Source organism: Micrasema longulum, unplaced genomic scaffold, assembly GCF_059751315.1.
Source record: "Micrasema longulum isolate JH-2025_06_02 unplaced genomic scaffold, ASM5975131v1 h1tg000462l, whole genome shotgun sequence".
NCBI lineage: Eukaryota > Metazoa > Arthropoda > Insecta > Trichoptera > Brachycentridae > Micrasema > Micrasema longulum.
This window is the reverse complement of record NW_028277660.1, coordinates 469,003-488,618: the sequence shown is the minus strand read 5'-3', so window position 1 is coordinate 488,618 and position 19,616 is coordinate 469,003. Positions and strand designations below refer to the sequence as shown.

The following is a 19,616-nucleotide window of genomic DNA, read 5'->3' as shown; positions in this document are numbered from 1 at the left end:
AGATAAAAATGGTTTAAAGAAATATTTTTTTGAAAAGTAATAAAATAAAGTAAAATAATACAATTAAAATTAAACAATAGCCATTTACTTTGATATATTTTAAATACAGGAAAAAATATAAACACATATAAATAGTGTGTGCTCATAAATGTAATCAAAACAAGATAAATAAGAAAATTAAAAGTACCTATTTAAATTAAGATCTAAAAATGTAAATAAAATAAGAAATAAATAAAAGAAAAGGTTAACCTGAGAAAATAACAAAAATGTATCCAATCAGAGATAAAAAATGTTTTTAAATAATAAATCAATATAGGAACGTTCTAGCTACTGACCACTTACGTAATAAAAACATAATTTTATTTTTACTATGACATGTTTTCATGTCAAGTGGCAACATATATATATTTTTTTTAATTTTGGTAATCCTTAAAATATAGCGTGATTAGAATGACAGCTGTCAAACTAAATTCATTAGTGATGGGAAATTACTGATCACTGATCAAATCGATTTTATCAGTTATTTCATGCAATCATGAAACTCTGTTTCCGAAAATTGATATAAAAAACGCAAAAACAAGCTGATTATAGTGTGTTTAACACAATTATTCACCAAAAATGAGACATTTATACTTTTTTCATGAACAACATCAAATGAACAATTTTTTTATTCGATCAATTTGTCCCATCTCTAATGATTTTGCAAAATGATGTAACCTTGTAAGAACGTCGTTAATAATTAGGTTTTAAAGCTGATTTTATATATTGATGTTGATTTATGTTTTAAGCATTGTATTAAAAAAATAAATTAACACGCCAAATACAAATGATTTTTCGTGTGTCAATATAAATAACTCCTTTGACGTTACTACAAAGTTATGTCGTCACTTTTTCTGACAACTGTCATTCTAATCATGTTACATTTTAAGGACTATAATTTATTTTTATGTATCGAGCTGAACATCTGTTGGATAATAATTTTGCTCCATAAAATACCCTTATCGATTATATGGACGGTTCGCCCCTGGTATGTGGGCACCACCACGGAGACTTGCGTCCTCGGATGCGGTGTGCGGCATGTGGCGGGCAAGCTGTAATCGGTGCCCAGGCAAGGGAATACTAGTGGCAGATCTACGCGTTCCCCGTTGGCAAGATCAGTTGGTATTTTTCGTTGCTTCCCCCAGAGGAGATGACGTTCTGCACCAACTCGGCCAGGGCTAACGGTTTGGTAATTACCAAATACCTGGAAAAAAATAACTAATTAATTAGCCACGAACATAATAAGTTTTAAATTAACAAATTACAACAGGGATGGAAAATACCTTAAATAAGGGAATATGGAAGTCTAGGCATAGCCTTCTCTTAAATGTTCTTCATCTCTGTTGTAATATGTAAAGTGTATGTAATATTAAATACCAACACACTAACTTGTATGTATGGTACTAACACATGTGAAAATATTTAAATATGCCAATCTCAAACTTGACACTGGCTAGAACACCCCAGTTAGGGGTGAAAAAAGCCACAAAAAAAACTAAGAAGAAGAAGTATGTAATTCCTATTTTTTCCACGCATTTTTCATTTCCTCAATTTAGCGGTTTCCTCAGTTTTACAATTTTTTCCTTGCTCCCTTGAAAAACGTAAAGAGGGGATTTTACTGCATTGATTTATGGATTACTATAAGAGATTCGATGAATCCTATATAAAAATAATGAGATAATAATCAGTTATAGAAATAAAAGTTCAGATAAAAAAATTATAAACAATATTTTGAGTTTGTCCAAATTTTTGTAGACAAGGACTGGATTCGACTCCCTGGGGAGCTGTTTTTATTATTATTATGGATAACTTATATAGCGCCATTTTCGTAACAAAATACCTCAAGGGCGCTTTACATAGTGATTCTTTTAAACTTGTAATTTAATTAAAATAATTTATTTTTTCATTTAAATTATTTATTGACAATTCTTGATGGAATTCCATTATAATGATGTAATAACTTATATTTCCATATAAGTTATTAGTTTAAAAAATACTTGGTACGCTTCCGCTTATTTATTTTGACCAATTAGCGCTTTCACCCTCTAATGGGCATCCCATTAGATCCCATTGAAAGCGCTAATTGGTCAAAATAAATAAGTGGAAGTGTACCAAGTATTTTTAAATTAATAACTTATATGGAAATATAAGTTATTACATCATAATTTATTTTGTTGTCACGTGCTACGGATTTATTCAAATGATTTAGAGAACAAGTGGGTTTTAAGTTTTTTCCGAAACATCACTTCACTTTCACAGCCTCGCACCTCTGCTATTTATATTAACATATTCCAACAGAGATGAAGAACATTTAAGAGAAGGTAATATAGAAGTCTAGGCATCTTCAGGGCTTATAAACTGTCAATGGCTGGTTTAAGTGGCCACTTTACACACTGTAACATTCACTATTCTGCCTAGATTTTAACATTTCTATTCCTTAAATTTTTCCATCTGTTGATGTTTGTGAAGTTAAAGAGCTGAAACCTTTATTTATTTTTTATTTTTTTTATTTTTTATTTTTTTTATTTTCTTTTATTCAGGAAACATACAGTACAGTTACAAAGTTTAATATTTTACACAATTGGACTTAATTCTAATGGACCAGTGAAGTTTCCATATTAAAAAGCAATTAAATCTAATGTTAATTATGAAAGTATAAAAAAGAGAAGGAAAAAGAAAACATAAATGAAAGTTGTTTAAAAATTTAAATTTAAGTGAAAAAAAAAATATATTTTAAGGTTTGTAGTTTGTAGTGAGTATTTACAAATGGAAATAATATTAAAAATGGAGAAAACTTGTAAGAGTAATTAAGAGTAATTAAGTAATTATGTGGGTCTTTAACTTCACAAACATCAACAGATGAAATAATTGAAGGAATATAGATGTTCAAATATAAGCAGAATGGTGAATGTTACGTGTGTAAAGTGGCCACTTAAACCAGCCATTGACAGGTCATAAGCCCTGTAGATGCCTAGACTTCTATATTACCTTCTCTTAAATGATCTTCACCTCTGTCGTAATATGTTAAAAAATTTATAGTTTAATTGGTCATTAGTCAGTTGCAGAAACCGTCGCTTTGCCGCAGCTCTTGTGCCTATAGAGATCAGGATTGATGCCTCACCTCTCTTCGTCCTTGCCGTAGCTCTTGGAGCGCAGACCGCAGCGGAGGGCAATCTTGTGCATGTCAGCGCGCTCCTCCTTGGTGAAGTCCGACGCGAAGACCAGGTCGTAGTCGGGGGTGCCGTCGCGCGCGTACTCCTCTATGGCGGACTGCAGAGCGGTGTTGATCTCTCGCTTGCCGCTGCCTGCGTTGCCGAGCCCCATTCGCCGGATCTGCAACGGGCGAAAATAATTAAAATTAAAAACGTCTTACGGATGTCGACTGCTTCTTCGGACCACCACAACGCTTGGAATTGTAACTAAGATTAGGGGCCTCAGTATGTATCAGAAACGTGATGGTAGTACACAGTAGCGGCTCTTAAAATATTTGATAAATAGCAAAATTCAACTTCGGTGACACGGTTAGGGACATAAAAAGAAATCGTTATATAATTGGGTTTTAAAATATATTAGTCTGATTTTACCTGCTTCAGATGTGGTACGATTGGCTCGCTTATTCCATCCTCGGCTGACCCTAGGGCTCCTCCGCTCCATCCCATCATTTCCATCATTCTAAAACAAAGAATTTTTTTTTTTTTTTAAGAAAAAGAAATATTTGCGTTCTTTTGATTTACCCAAACATTTAATTTTGAGGGCCATTTTCAACGAGTTGTAAATAACTCACTATTAAAAAATGGAATCAAGTTGGGGTAGAGTGGGATTCGAACCACAAACCTTTGGTCCGTGAGTCCGAGACACTGACCACAGGACCACAACCCGATCTATTGCCTAATACCGATGTGATTGCATTACTTCTACAATATGGTCCCCTTTTTACAAAATTCACATAAACGATGTTGAAAGAGTCCAACGAAAATTTTTAAGACTCATTAATTTCAAACTGCATATTCCTATAGATCAAATCAACTACATGTCTCTGTTAAACTTTTTGAATTTACCTACTCTGGAAGATCGCAGGAAAATAACTGACCTAATATTTTTGTATAAAATCATTAATTCTAAATTCGATCGTAGCGAACTTCTGGATTTGATAAATATTACGCTGGAATTACACTGGCTATGTTTTCCACAGAGGGCGGAATACAAACTCTGTTGGCTTATGTGTAAGTCACTGCACAACTCTGCTCCGGAATATCTAAGGGAACTCTGCATTCCAGATGAACTAGCTGACAGACGTCTTACGCTTAGATCAGCTACATCTACGTCGAAAATAAAAGTTATTATACCTCTACGCAAACAGCGCACTAAATTCGGCAAACGTGCATTTGCGGTCGCAGGCCCTACGGCATGGAATGCTCTCCCAGCAGAGGTGCGAGGCTGTGAGAGTGAAGTGATGTTTCGGAAGAAACTTAAAACCCACTTGTTCTCTAAATCATTTGAATAGGTTCTTAGCATGTGGTGACAAAGCACATTATTTTTCTAAAATTAAAAAGTTAAACTTAAATTTATATCTTTTTATAATCACTTTGTAAAGCGCCCTTGAGGTATTATATTACGAAAATGGTGCTGTATAAGTTATCCATAATAATAATAATAATATCAACTTGTAGAACTAGACAAAATAGTCTGTATTATTGTCACCCTTCTCAAACCAACTATCTTTGTCACTCTCCAATACAGCGTATACACAGACTAGGAAACAAATGTACCTCTCATATCGACATTTTTAACTCGAATCTCTGTGAACTCAAATCATCTCTTTATAAATATTTTATGATGTTCTATGATAACGATTAACAAATTATTCGCAAAAGCTACTTATGCTAATGATCTGGTGTTTATTCATTTTATATATCTTAAGTAAGCTGACATACATACATGTCTATTTATATATTTCTTGTTATTTTAATTTTTCTTTTTATACCCATGTTTTAATATTGTTTTTTAGTTTTTTAATTTTTGTATATGTAATTAACTCATTATATTGTAAAAGGCACTTGTGCCGTATTATAATAAATGAATAAAAAAAAATATGAGTATGTCAAGATGTGTAGACAAGGCTAGATTCGATTCAGAATTTTCACCGAGTGAAACAGTATGACATTGATTTAGGTACCTGGACACTCAAACATCGACGGTTACGAAACGGTTGGTGATTGGCAAGGCTGGGAGCTGAGACAGCCCCAATAGGCCCTGAGCCCTACTTAGGGCTGCCCAAATGTGCTCCTCGTAACGAGCATAGGTCATGAGCCAGGAAGCAGAGCGTAATGCCCTAATAAAGCTCAGTCTCATTAAATGAGGGTTATCACTAGAGCTCGCCCAGGGCGCAGCAGAATGAACAAACACTTTGCTAGAATGAACCTTTTCCAAACTTCTAGCTGTAGGTTCAGCAGTGCAGATGAGAAACACCCGTCAAACATTTAAATTGATGTATTTCAGTATAGGCAACGGTGCATTTAGATGGTTTTTTTAGTACACACGACGCTAGATATTAAAAATGGATCACACACCTAGTGGCTATAGCGCTGTCCACCTTCGTATCGAGTCCCTCCTCGAGCCGGGACGGCCCCGATACGGCCGCGCCCGCCACCTCCTGCGCGGAGATCCGGTCCCCGGCCGAGTGCGCTGCGCGCACGACGAGCGTGTGGCAGCGCGCGCCAAGCGAGCGCCACGCGGCGCCGCACGCGGCCTCCTTGGCTTCGCGCTGCGAGGGCCCCTCGCCCTCGCCCGCCGGCAGGCCCTTGATCAGGATGGAGCAGAGCCAGGTGGGTCCGTCGTGGGAGAACTTGGTCAGCATTGGCGCCCGGCAGCGCTGACACGAACCTATAAAAGATTATCGTATCATTACTTCAACATAATACGGTCTCCATTGCCCTATCTGGGTGTGGAAAGGGCGATGACAATGATGATCTCTTTGACTGCCTCTATAAATATATTTATTTATTGAACACTTTATATCCATAATATAAGGGTGGGCATATCGTCTTTCTTCCTACCTACCCAAACCGTTCAGTTTGAGAAAATAAGAAGTACATGGACATATTCTAGGCACAGAATCTTATAATTTTATATAAAAATTTAAACAAAAATAAACTAAGAATCTACACTATACTATGACGAAAGGAGGGGGGATGGGAATGAAAGAAGGAGAAAGGAAAAACTCAAATATTCAGATAGTGACATTTTAATCTTGATTTAAATGACTGACATTAATGGGTAGATTATTCCACAATCGAACAGCTACTACTGTAGTACTGAAAGAGGAGGCAAACAATTGTTTTAGAGCGATGAATGGGAATTAAAAGGGTTCTCTCGTTACCAGAACGAAGCGATAGCCCATGTTGTGATAGAGGTTGGAAGAGCTCTCTCAGATAAACATGTAAGGTATAATTTGCAAATTTTATACTTACTAAACAATTTGTTTGCAAACGTTCCCGGTCGATCAAACAGCACCAGATTTCCATACTCAGTTTCAATCAGTGAATTATCCACATACGGTAAATTATTCCTTTTATCTCGTCGCCGATTTGAACCCCTCATTGCCTTTCCTCGAAAAGGTGGTCTGTCATTATCTCCTCTGTTGTAAAATGATGGTCCATCATCATTCCGTCTATTATCAAAAGACGGTCTGTCACTATTCCCCGTATTATCAAATGACGACCTGTAATTATTTCCTCTGTTATCAAATGACGGCCCGTAGTTATTACCTCTATTATCATATGACGATCCATAATTATTTCTTTTACTATCAAAAGACGGTCTATCATTATTTCTATTATTAAACGAGGGTCTGTCATTATTTCTCCTATTATCGAAATGCGGTCTTTCATTGTTTCTATTATCAGATGACGGTCGCTCATCACTTCTGACAGCAAATGATGGCCTATTATTATTCCCTCCGTTATCAAAAGACGGTCTGTCATTATTCCCTCCATTACCAAAAGACGGTCTGTCATTATTCCCTCCATTACCAAATGACGGTCTTACATTTTGCGTACATTCAAATGAGACTCTTTCGTTGATGAGCTCATTAGACTTAGAATTTTCTTGTTTTATTTCCGCAATGTGTTGTTTATCGCTAGTTTGTGCCGGTATGAAGATTTTGGGGCCACTGTTACGCGCGTTGGAGTTGCTTTGATCGTTAGCCGGTCGCTTTACACCCCGAGCTCGGTATTCTGCGGCGTCGGACGCCGAAACAAACGTCCGTTGAAGTTTTGACTTTTTCTTCTCTCTATAATCTGCGGCAACCTAAAAATTACAATAAAACATTACTTCACGAGTTATCAAGAGAAAATTAATAAAAAATATGAAATGTTAAACACTATAAGATCTTGATCAAATTAATATTCATATTTTGGATTAAATTAAGACACTGGATTGAACCGGAAAGAAAAATAATGTTTTAGGTATGCCCAAATGTTTGCCGACTGGCTGGATTTCCTCCCTAGGGAGTTATTTAGATATAAATTTGTTGCAACAGAAAGGTTGAATTAACTAAATGGTAAAAGAAGTATAAAAATTGGAAAATTGTTTTCAGGCGTTGCCTAGTAGGTGAATTGGTTCAGCCGGATGAATCTCATCCACATGATAAAGGTTTCAGCTCTTTTACTTCACAAAAGTCAACAGATGCAAGATTTCAGGAAATGTGGATGTTTGTTTGAATGTTACACAGTGTGCAAAGTGGGCACTTAAACCAGCCAATGACAGGTCATAAGCCCTGTAAATGCCTGGGTTAAAATGAGTTTTATTTACAAAAACTCCCTGGGAATATTATGTATATAAAATAATGTATAATACGTTTTCAATGTAAATAAAAATAAACACGTATATAGATAGTACACGGGAGATGATTAGAGGTTACCTCCTTGGACAACTCGGCGACCAGGCGCATGACCTCCGCCGGGTAGCGGCAGCCGAGGAACTCCATGTTCGTGAAGACGCGCGACAGGCACACGAGTCTGTCCTCCGGGAATTGGTCTTTCCACTTCTCCAGGAACGCCTTCCTCAGCTCCCACTGCTCCGCGCTCTCGCACTGCGCCCTGTAGCCCTCCACGTCCCACTCCACGGAGTGAGACATCGCGGCAGGAAACAATAAACAGCGGTAAAGATTTAGGTTGTTTCCGTTTTATGCGTAACGGCGCGATGTAAAAAGCCTGACTATAAACACCATACTAAAACATTATAAATTGCTATTCCTCAAATAGGTTATGTGTTCTGTTTAGGTTTGGTTTTATATTTTGTGGTCATGACGCGAAATAAATGTCAATGTCAAAACTGGAAACCACAGACCAAAGCGCATCCGCAAGCATTACACCATAGACTAAACCTACATATAACTAACTATTGATTCGATAACCGGTTATAACCTTCTTCTTCTTCGTTTTTTCATGGCCTAGTCACATCTCAACTCGGGTGTTCTGGCCAGTGTCGAGTATTTTTGTACATATATACACATTTTGTTTTACAAATATACACATGTGTTAGTAATATAATATGTACAAGTCAGTACGTTAGTATTTAATATAATATATACATTTAATAATAAAACGTATTTGCAGCTTTACACCATTTACAACTAAATACTTACATAGGATTTTAAATATACGTTTATTGGGTGGGGACAGGAGAGTAAGAATATGAATAGGGAATGGGATATTAATATCAGAGACGTCCCGGTTATAATCACAGACTTAAGATATGATACTGGGTTATAATAATTGATTATTAAAAAAATATGTATTGTCCAACTAAGTTGCCCAGTCGATTAATAAAAAAAATATGTATAGCCAGAGGGAAAATGATTTTGATAAGGAAATTCGGAAGTCTAGGCATTTCAGGGCTTATGTTTAAGTTTAAGTGGCCACTTTACACCCGTGAAACATTCACCATTCTATATAATATATAATGTCTATTCAAAATAGGTGTGCTATCAGATTATTTGACCCTTTTGTTAGGTGACATCTGTTGACTTTTTGGTGAAGTTTTTAAAGACCGCTAGAGCAGTGGTTCTTAACCGGTGCTCCGCGAGCTTGTTGCAAGTGCTCCGCGAAATCATGAAAACCAAAATTTGATGTTGACCAAAATTAAGGTATGGATAATTTTGTACAATGTTTTCAAAATGATATCAGGTGTGCTAAACTGGCATATTTGGCTGATGTTTTTGATTACTTCAATATTTGGAAAAATCACATTTTAGAAAAAAAGAGTAGATATGTATCCTTTGTTAAATGAAAACACCGTTGAGAAAATTATTTTAGCTATAACAGAACATTTAACTTTATCGGAAGAAAAGATTGAATATTACTTTCCTTCAATAAATATAGAAAATTATGACTGGATACGAAATCCCTTTGCGGTAATTGATACTTCCAGGGATACATCGAATTGTGAATTTTCATATCAAGAAGAAGAACAATTAATTACTCTATCAACAGATCGTACTCTAAATATAAAATTCTCAAAAATAGCTCTAAATGAATTTTGGATTTTTGTTCAAGACGAATACCCAGCTTTCTCCACAAGGGCACTGAAAATTTTATTACAATTTTTAACCTCATATTTGTGTGAGCTAGGTTTCTCGACATTAACCAATATTAAAACGAAGAAACGCGAAAAACTTAGCAATTTGGATAAAGAAATGAGAGTAGTTATATCAAATATTTGACCTAATATCGCTGAAGTTTGTTTGTTTTGGCGGCCTCCGTGGTGTAGTGGTCAAGACGTTTGACTCACAGACGGAAGGTTCCGGGTTCGATTCCCGGTGAGAACACCAAAATTTAATATGATTTTTCTCAAGCCTGGGTGTTCTGTGATGTAATTCACCGCTGTAATTGGGCCTCCTGGCCTGTTGTGGTGCAAAAATAAAATTAAAAAAATAAAAATAAAAAAAGCCGACAAGCTCAGGTGTCACATTAAATAATTTTCACCGCAAAAAGTTAATTTAAGTATTTATGTTTTTATGTATTTTTTAAATGATTGTAATTTTTAACTTGTCTGTAATAATAATCAGTTTTATTTTTAATAAAAGTTAATTTGTATGTTTTTTTAATCTTTAGTTTTGGTGTACCGCGAATTTTCATTACGATCAAAAAGGCTCCCTGACTTCAGAAAGGTTCAGAACCACTGCGCTAGATATTTCCCCATAATACCACGCGAAGCGATGTGCCGGGTAAAATCTAATAAATAAACAAATAGTGGCTAGTAGATAGGGCAAAGGAAAATAAATGAAAAAACGGGTTTTTAAATTAAATTTTATTTCTAACGGAATGAGGTATAAATAAATAGCATAGTAAAATGATTAATTAATCTGACATTATAAAAAAAAAGTGCATACATCAAACAATAATATTAATAAAAATATGAACAATTTCATAAAATGGCGTACAAATTAATTATAACTATTATTATAAAAAGTACTAAAATTACTTTCAATCCAATCAACCCTCATTTTCCTTTCTAAATTTATAATTTTAATATGTATATCATCAGAAGATCCATGCGAAAGTTGTAAATCTGCTATTTTACCCAAATTCATTTTTAACACGGAGGAGGGTGGAGGCATTTACATGGTTAATGACCCGCCATTGGCTGGTTTAAGTGGCCACTTTACACACTGTAACATTCACCATGTTTGTGATTTCCACATCTCCATAATTTTTAGAAGCGTACAATATATAATGTCTAGTCAAAACAGGTGTGCTTTCACATTAATCTGACACTTTTGTTAGGTGACATCCGTTGACTTTTTGGGTTAGTTTTTATAGCAATATTTCTCGATTATTCTTTCAAATTATAGTAGGCTTTTAATTATTATTGATAACACAATACCATTACACATAGTGATAATTTGAAAATAATAAATTAAAACAACACAAAAAAAGCATATTTTGTCCTCCTGAAAAGCTGACTTATCAGATTCACAAATTTCGCATCAAGCTAATGACATATTGGTCAATTTGACAATTCGAACTATCATCTTAGTGGTGAAAAGACAGAAGAGAAAAATACATCTTTTAAAACAGTGTCCAAATGTACACCTCGTAATGAACTTAGGTCGTGTGCCCAGAAGCGTAGCTTAGGGTTCTGGCAAAGGGCTTCTGAGGTGGTATTCTGAATCGTGTTTTTGGGTGTGCAGTCAAATGAAAAGTCATTCTTTTAAAACTCTGATATTGTGACTCAGTTCTAGTCACCACCAAGCCAATGACATGTTGGTTCATTCCTAGTAATAGACGGACCATAAAGAAATTGCACATTTTTGCATCAATTCACATTCTGTTTGTTTTGCACTTGCGTTGTAAATTTACATTTGCTGTTACCAGCACAGTTGACGGTGGAGATTTGAGTCTCAGCGATAATTCCTCAAAAAAATTCACAGATAAGTTTCGTTTATCGTGTCCGGACACAAACTGCACTCGAACACCAAGCCATAAAACATGTGATTTCTCTACGATCTTCCTCAGTTGTAGGTCCTATCTATATAATAAAGCACTGCTCCGCATTTTAGCCTTAATCTATCTATCACTCGTTTAATGGAAGTCCGTTTTTTACTGGCTATTAACTCAAAATTTCATATTTATATATATAAACATATCGCAACATTATTACTATAGTAAGTACTTAAAATATAGCATGATTAGAATGACTGTTGTCAGAAAAACTGAAGACATAACTTTGTAGTAACGTCTAAGGAGTGATTTATATTGACACACGAAAATTCATTCGTATTTGGTATGTTAATTTATTTTTGACATATTAATCAACATAAATGTATAAAATCAGCTTTAAAACTAAAAAAAAAACGAAAATAAACCTAATTATTAACGATGTTCTTACAAGGTTACATCATTTTGCAAAAACGTTAGAGATGGGACAAATTGAACGTAGTTATTATATATATATTATATTACTAACACATGTGTATATATGTAAAAAAAAAACAAAAATACTCGACACTGGCCAGAACACCCGAGTTGAGATGTGAAAAGGCCATGAAAAAACGAAGAAGAACGTAGTTATGCAGAAAGCAGCCAGTCCACAATTTCGGAAAAATGAGATATTGATTTATTATATAAATAAAACACGAGTGATACTTTAATCCACAAATTTTGGAAGTATCACTCGTGTTTTATTTATATAATAAATTACAATGAACTTCCATCAAGAATTTTCACTTACAAACTTAAATGTATGAGATATTGATGTTATCGGGTGCAGTAAGGTCGATTCATGTTCTGCTAAAAACAGCCGGACCGCTTTCATATAAAAAACTGTATTAATCACCTCCGGAAAAAGGTGTCGATCACAAAAAAGGCACTTCTCAATTTGCAAAAAACACCCACAAAACTAGAAAAATCTTATGGTACTTTAAAAATCTTTTAAACTGGTCAAATACACAATAAGATTCTTGTTTGTACTATATAAAAAAACTTATTTTTTCATTGTTTATCGTTTGTTAAAGTCAAAAACATTCAAACTTTTGTGTAGATTTTATAATTCACTCTTTTCACAAAATGGCTATTATCTCAGTTTCACTATTCTATGGCTGGCTGCTTTCTGTATAACTACGTTCAATTGATCAATGTAATTTGATCAAATAAAAAAATAATTTGTTAGATAATGTTCACGAACAAAGTATAAATGTCTCATTTTTTGGTGAATAATTGTATTCAACACTTGTGTGTTCAACACCTATTTGTATAGGCTTGTTTTTGCATTTTTATATCAATTTTCGGAAACAGAGTTTCATGTTTGCATGAAAAAACTGATAAAATCGATTTGATCGATACATGATCAGTGATCAGTAATTTCCCATCACTATTGACGTGAGTTTGGCAGCTGTTATTTTAATCAAGCTAAATTTTAAGGACCATAACATATTTTACACTGAAAGCTCTTAACATTTAAAAGTGCTGAGCCAAATTACTGTGTAGTAAGCTCTCAAAGATGTGGCCGATATTATGAAGAGTTTTACATACGTTCTGTAGCTTGAAGACGTGTATAGATGTTTACCTTCATGTGGCAGATGATCGAGGTCCAGTGTCCCGTGCATCATGAGGTGTAGACAAGGGTATGGCGACGAAGATCACGTCACAAAACACTAAAGTACTATGACTACAAGTAAAATGGAACGTCACAAAATATACTAAAAAATCATTACTCTTTTTATACCAATTACGTATCTATATACAAGTTTCCTACATCTAAATAGACTAGGTTTTCATATGGAAAATAGCTTTCGTGGGCAGGATTAATATCAAAAGTCTAAAGTATCCAACAATGGGACAAGTAAAATTCAATATTCCGACTCGTAGATTGAGAAACAATGAAGTACTGTTCATCGATCAGCTTAGAACAAACTATGGCTTTAATTCTCCAATGACCCGTCGTTGTCATATTGTTAACTCGAGACAAGATCTGGACTTTTTTGGTTTGAGTTTACAACGATTTAAACGAGCACTAAATAAATAGTCCAGATCTTGTCTCGATGTCCCTTATGTTTGTCAATGCTTCTTTTCTTTTTTTAAAATGTTTTAAACTATTCTTTTATTGTAATATTTAAACCTTATAAATTGTATACATGGACAATGAGCGTTAATAAATAAATAAATAAACAATGTTTAGAGTATGTCCGAATGCTTGCAGACTGGCTGAATTTTTGCCCTAGGGAGTTGTTCACATTAAAATTTGTTGCAACAGAGAGGGAAAACATTTTAGAGAAGGGAATATGGGAGTCTAGACATTTACAGGGCTTATTACCTGTCATTGGCTGGTTTAAGTGGCCACTTAACATATGAACAACTCCCTGGGGAGAAAATCCTGTCTGTCTAAGGTAATTATCCGGAACGTAAAAGCTAATGCTCCGCATAATTTCAGGGTTGTCAATAATATCGCGCAACAATATGAGAGTCTAGGCATTTACAAGGCTTATGACCTGTCATTGGCTGGTTTAAGTTGCCAATTTACATTCACCATTCTGCCTATATTTGAACATCCACATTTCCTCAACTCTTCCATCTGTTGACTTTTGTGAAGTAAAAGAGCTGAAACCTTTATCTCGTGGGTGAGATTCATCCGGCTGAACCGATTCACCTACTAGGCAACGCCTCAAAACAATTTTCCAATTTTTTATACTTCTTCTTTTACCGGGTAGTTAATTCAACAATGTTTTGAGTATGTCCAAATGCTTGCAGACTGGCTGGATTTTCTCCCTAGGGAGTTGTTCATATTTAAATTTGTTGCAACAAAGGGGAAAAGCATTTTTGAGAAGGGAATATGGGAGTCTAGGCATTTACAGGGCATATGACCTGTCTAGCTTATTCCCTTCTTAAAAATATTTTCCCTTTCTGTTGCGACAAATTTAAAGTCTCTAGTATCATTTACACGCAGACAATACAATAGATGGGGCAATATTGTCTTGTCCCAGCTCCGTGAACAGCCTCGACAGAAAGCTGGGACAATACGAAAATTATGCAAAGCGAAATGGTGCAAAAATGAATACACAATGAAGTTTACTACGAGTGAGCTAACGAAAAATATTTTTAGACTAAGACGTGTTGGAATTGTTAAATAACAAACAAATTAAATAATAAAAAGGTCTGCCTCCATTTTGGGCAGAAAAAATACGCGTGAGCGATTTAATAACTATTGTCATAAGGTTCTGTCCCTGCGAGTTTATACGAGGACAACCCACTGCTACGTGACAGCCGCTAGATGACGGCACCGCTCTCTTCATTGCCTCGAGACCCCTTTTCCGCCCACGAAAGATAATACACTTACGTAATTATAAACCTGATATGTAAACCTACAAACATAATTTTATCAAAATTTTAAAATATTCCGGAATAATTTTGAAAAGCAACAGGTAACAAATGTGTTGACAGACACGTCACAGAGAAGGGAATACGAAATTATAGGTATTTACGGGGCTTACGACTTGTTATTAACTGGTTAATGTGATCATTTTACACGACGTGTAACATTCACTATTTTGATTTGTTTCTTTTTTGGGTGATACCGTGTCTGTTGGATTTGTTCCGAGGTTTCGGCTACCATTGCAGGAGCCATCTTCAGGGTAAACTGAGTGTTTTGTAGAAAAAAAGAATGTGTTTAAGTACTGTTAATTTGTACCGTGTCGCAGTCGGCAGTAGGCACTTTTCTATTCATTTTTGTAGTATGTTGTGCTGGGAACCATGTTGAGTTAAATTTCAGCCTGTCGTCTTTGTTTATGTTATTTGGGTGTCTGTGTATTTCAATTGCCTCTTTTATTATTCGTGCACTGTAATTACCGGGTTTATGCAAAATTTTCAGTTCAAAGGCGTAAAAATGTCCGGTGTCTTAAAGTGTTCGGCTATTGCAGATTTGTCAGGATGCCTAAGTTTACACGCTCTGCGACATGGTACAAATTACTAGTACTTAAAAACATATTTTTTTCTACAAAACACTCAGTTTACCCTGAAGATGGCTCCTGCAATGGTAACCGAAACGTCGGAATAAATCCAACAGACACAGTATCACCCAAAAAATAAACAAATTGATAACAGTGACCGTGAAAATCTTCACACCTATTCACCATTTTGCCTAACTTTAAACATCCATAATTTTTTCTTAGTTCTTATAACTCTCTATGACCACGCGGACGAAGAATACAGTCTCCGTGTCGGGTTTAAACATCATGGGCTAGTTTTCATCAAAATTACATCACACTCTATTTATTATCTTTTTCTTCATCGGTACATCGATGCCCATAGAAATCCTTAACCATTTCCGAGCAGTTATATTTGTCATCAAACAGCTCCAAATCCAAGTTCTGCCGGTTCAGCTCGGACTCGCAATCGTAGCACTCGCTCCCATCGCACTGAAACTTAAAACTCGAGTCGTCGTCGCTCTCCTGTCTCGCCGCTTCATCGCTCGAGTCTTTGGTTTCATCGGGCGATGAAGGGGCAGCCGGCTAGCTGCCGACGCGCACGCCGCGCGGGGAGGACTCGGGCGACGACGCGTCGGACGAAGCGGAGTTGGCCGGCGGGGTGCTGCGGCTCTTGGACGGTTGTATCCGACCGGACCAGTCGGCCATTTGGGTGGAAGACTGGTAGAATTTTCTGGACGTTTTGTTGAAAATCGGGAGCAACTCGTTTGCTTCATTTGACAATGCCTTTAATAGAGAATTATAATAACAAATAAATGCATGGTATATAAAAATTATAATCACGGTTTATGTAGTGAAGTACATGAAAATTTACGCAGACAATACCAAAACAAAATAATTTATATTCTCTCAGACAATCAGGCTGCTCTTAACCCTCCCTCCCGGTGCGCGGTGATGTGTAGCCAGTACACATTGCGTCTAACGACTATAATATCTTTATAAAAATAATAAATGTTGGGTTTAGATTTTCAGTATTCCTCCATTACACATTTACGTATCAACTGAAATAATTTGTTATAAATTAATAAGTACTTATTAGGCACAAAAAAAGCATTTTATCGGAAATGGGGGATAAATTATGATACAGCACTAACTATGGCTTGCATGCACCAATGTACCAATTGTGTCGTATTGTAAACTCGAGACAAGATCTAAACTTTTTTGGTGCAAGTCTTTATAGATTTAAAAATTCACTAAGATAGACTGGATCTTGTTTTGAGGTAGTAATTTTATTTTTTTTGTACTTTATTTGATTAGTACCTGTATTTATTATAAGAAATTGTATTAATCATCGTTAAAACGAACTGCATAAGTCCGTCAATTAAATAAATAATAAATAGCAATTACCTTCAAATAGATGACAGCATCGGTACCATACCCCTCGCAGGAGAGCAGAGTCAGATCTCCGTGAAAGTAGCGTGCGTACAGGCGGGATATAGGGAGTCCATATCCATACCCTGGAAATTTAAGTCAAGTCAAATACTTTTTTCAAGTGTCAAGCATTTATTATCGAAGCTTTCTTTTGCTTTTTAATTAGGTGAGATACCACGACTCACATTCGTAGAGCAGCACTGTTGGGATGCATACGGGGGTATTTGTAGCAAACTTAGAAATCTCCATTGAAGGAGATATTTGTGAAAAACTTTGTGAAAAGAATTGTGAGATTTGTAATTATGCTTCACCAACTTAATGGAGAATGTTAAGTTTGCAGTGTTGAGTAGTATCATTGGAATCTTGCAAGATTTAGAGTCAGTTTTAAATTACGCTATTATTTAGGTAGGAAGGTTTTATGTATATTCACATATTACAACAGAGATGAAGAACATTTTAGAGAAAGCAGTATAGAAGTCTAGGCATCTACAGACTATCTATGACCTGTCGTTGGCTTGTTTAAGTGGCCACTTTACACACTGTGTAACATTCAGTTCAATTCAATTCAATTAATTTATTTTAAATATAACATATACATTACAAACATATACTCAATACGAACATATCATAAAAAAGAAAAAAAATACACGAAAGAGACTCATGTCAAAGTAGTAGGAGAATCCTGCTCCGGAAAACCCCTTTGGATACATGGAACAGATCAACATCCCGAGCGATGTTGTTCAGCATAGCGGTAGCCCTTCCAACAGGCATAACCATAGGAAGGTTGGTCTTGAATATCGGAATATGAAACAATGTATGCTGATGCTGTCTTAGGTAATTATCAGGAACATACAAACCAATGCTCATCATAATCTCAGAATTATCGATCATACCGCGCAACAATCGATAAAAATGTGTAGTCAAATACACATTCCTTCTAGTCTCTAAACTGTTGTAGCCGAGCATACCCTGGAGAAACTCGGTCGGGTAGAGCCGAGGATAATACCCGCACTCTCTCATGTAGAGATATTTCAGAAACTTCTTTTGAATTTTATCTATCATAAGAGAGTACTTCAGTTCATGTGGCCCCTAAATCATCGAGCCACTCTCGAGTCTACTTCGCACCAAGGAGTTGCAAAGAGTTCTCAGTATGCGGGTATTTTAGAAAACCCTGGCAGTAAGCAGAACAAATCCTAACATCTTCAATGCATTACCATTAACATTCACCATTTTGCCCATATTCCCTTCTCAATAATATTTTCCCTCTCTGTTGCAATAAATTTGAATAACTCCCTAGGGAGGAAATCCAGCCAGTCTGCAAGAATTTGGACATACTCAAAACATTGTTGAATTAACTACCTGATAAAAGAAGAAGTATAAAAATTGGAGAATTTGTTTTCAGGCGTTGCCTAGTAGGTGATTTGGTTCAGCCGGATGAATCTCACCCACGTAATAAAGGTTTCAGCTCCTTTACTTCACAAAAGTCAACAGATGGAAGAGTTGAGGAAATGTGTGTGTTATCACGTAGCGTGTAAAGTGGCCACTAAACCAGCCAATGACAGGTCATAAGCCTAGACTTCCATATTCCCTTCTCAATAATGTTTTCCCTCTCTGTTGCAATAAATTTAAATAGACTTAATTTTTTTTAATGAATAGGGCCTTATGCATTCTACCAATCAAAACTAAAGAGGCGATTGCCTGTGATGGAAACTTACCAGCCAATGGAACCGTGTGGGCGTCAGATTTAGACGGTTTAGGAGCCGTACTGTACATGTACTTGAACAGCTGATGAGAAACACTTCGGGGTATTCCCCCGCCGCGATCTGACATCTGAAAAGGAAAAAAACATATGGATACAGTTGATTTAACTAATGGCACGTTCGCCTACCATTCTTGAGATCCTGGGTTCGATTCCTAAGCAGGGTGGATGTGAAATATTCATGACATATTCACTTATGGCGCGTTAATCATTTAGTTAATAAAATATCAAGAGCATCGAAGAATATCTGAAAATACCTTAATGCAAATGTCTTCCTTTCCTCGCACTACGGTGACAACTACGGGGGGAGTGTCTCCGCTGTCCTGATGATGCTCCACGGAGGCTCTCATGGCGTTCTTGAAGAGCTCGAACAGCATGTGGTACAGGTGGGAAGGGACGTAAACCACGTGGATCTCATTGCCGGTATTCAGTTCTAAAAATACAATAAGACGTGAGATTTGATTGGTAAAAATATCAATAAAATTCCTCGATTGAATTTCACTAAGTTTAATTTTACCAACGACCGCTTTTGCCTGAGTAGGCATCTTCAGGACTCTCCTGATTGCTTATGAATATTACATTTTTCAGATTTTAAAACACTTATTTTTGCATGTTGGAAGAAAGCTTCCCCGTCTTGAGCAGTGCGAAACAGCTCCTCCACAGTTTTAATCCTGGTTCGTTCTCGGATGTTTCCAAGCCAGGAAAGCCGTTTCCTTCCAACCCCTCTACAGCACTCAATCTTACTCTTCATGACAAGCCGACGTATAGCATATTTATCACCTCTCAACACATATATAACAGCGGTGAACAGTTCTATATTGGTACCAAGGGCGAATGGCCCAAATAAGCGATTATGCACAGCTTACCATTATATTTGACTTTAGATAATAATGTAAAAGTAACTATGTGCGCGTTATGGGAAAATAAATAAAATAATTATTTTAAAAATTTGTTGCAACCAAGAGG

At 36.0% G+C, this 19,616-nt stretch overlaps 2 protein-coding genes and 1 long non-coding RNA gene across 3 annotated transcripts in view; 1 reads left to right on the top strand and 2 right to left on the bottom strand.

Annotated features, from left to right (window-relative positions):
* Nucleotides 1–937: 937 nt before the first annotated feature.
* LOC148281433 (uncharacterized) lies at nucleotides 938–8,421 on the bottom strand. Its single transcript, XM_088226697.1, has 6 exons — nucleotides 7,961–8,421; nucleotides 6,510–7,347; nucleotides 5,610–5,922; nucleotides 3,624–3,711; nucleotides 3,161–3,372; nucleotides 938–1,243 (listed from the first exon to the last, which is right to left on the bottom strand). The coding sequence occupies exons 1-6, from the start codon at nucleotides 8,174–8,176 to the stop codon at nucleotides 1,132–1,134; spliced, it is 1,779 nt and encodes a 592-aa protein (XP_088082823.1). The 5' UTR covers nucleotides 8,177–8,421; the 3' UTR covers nucleotides 938–1,131.
* Nucleotides 8,422–14,980: 6,559 nt separating this feature from the next.
* On the top strand, nucleotides 14,981–15,375 carry LOC148281432 (uncharacterized). The gene is made up of 2 exons (XR_015822365.1): nucleotides 14,981–15,113; nucleotides 15,236–15,375. It is a non-coding gene; the product is annotated as an uncharacterized LOC148281432 (long non-coding RNA).
* Nucleotides 15,376–15,814: 439 nt separating this feature from the next.
* The window catches only part of Pdk (pyruvate dehydrogenase kinase), a 39,195-nt gene continuing 35,393 nt past the window's right edge, over nucleotides 15,815–19,616 (bottom strand). The window contains exons 6-9 of the mRNA XM_088226725.1: nucleotides 18,908–19,083; nucleotides 18,607–18,721; nucleotides 16,868–16,977; nucleotides 15,815–16,246 (exon numbers count right to left, since the gene is read on the bottom strand). Coding sequence (XP_088082851.1) covers nucleotides 16,046–16,246; nucleotides 16,868–16,977; nucleotides 18,607–18,721; nucleotides 18,908–19,083 — 602 coding nt within the window. The 3' untranslated portion in view covers nucleotides 15,815–16,045. The remainder of the gene's footprint in view (nucleotides 16,247–16,867; nucleotides 16,978–18,606; nucleotides 18,722–18,907; nucleotides 19,084–19,616) is intronic.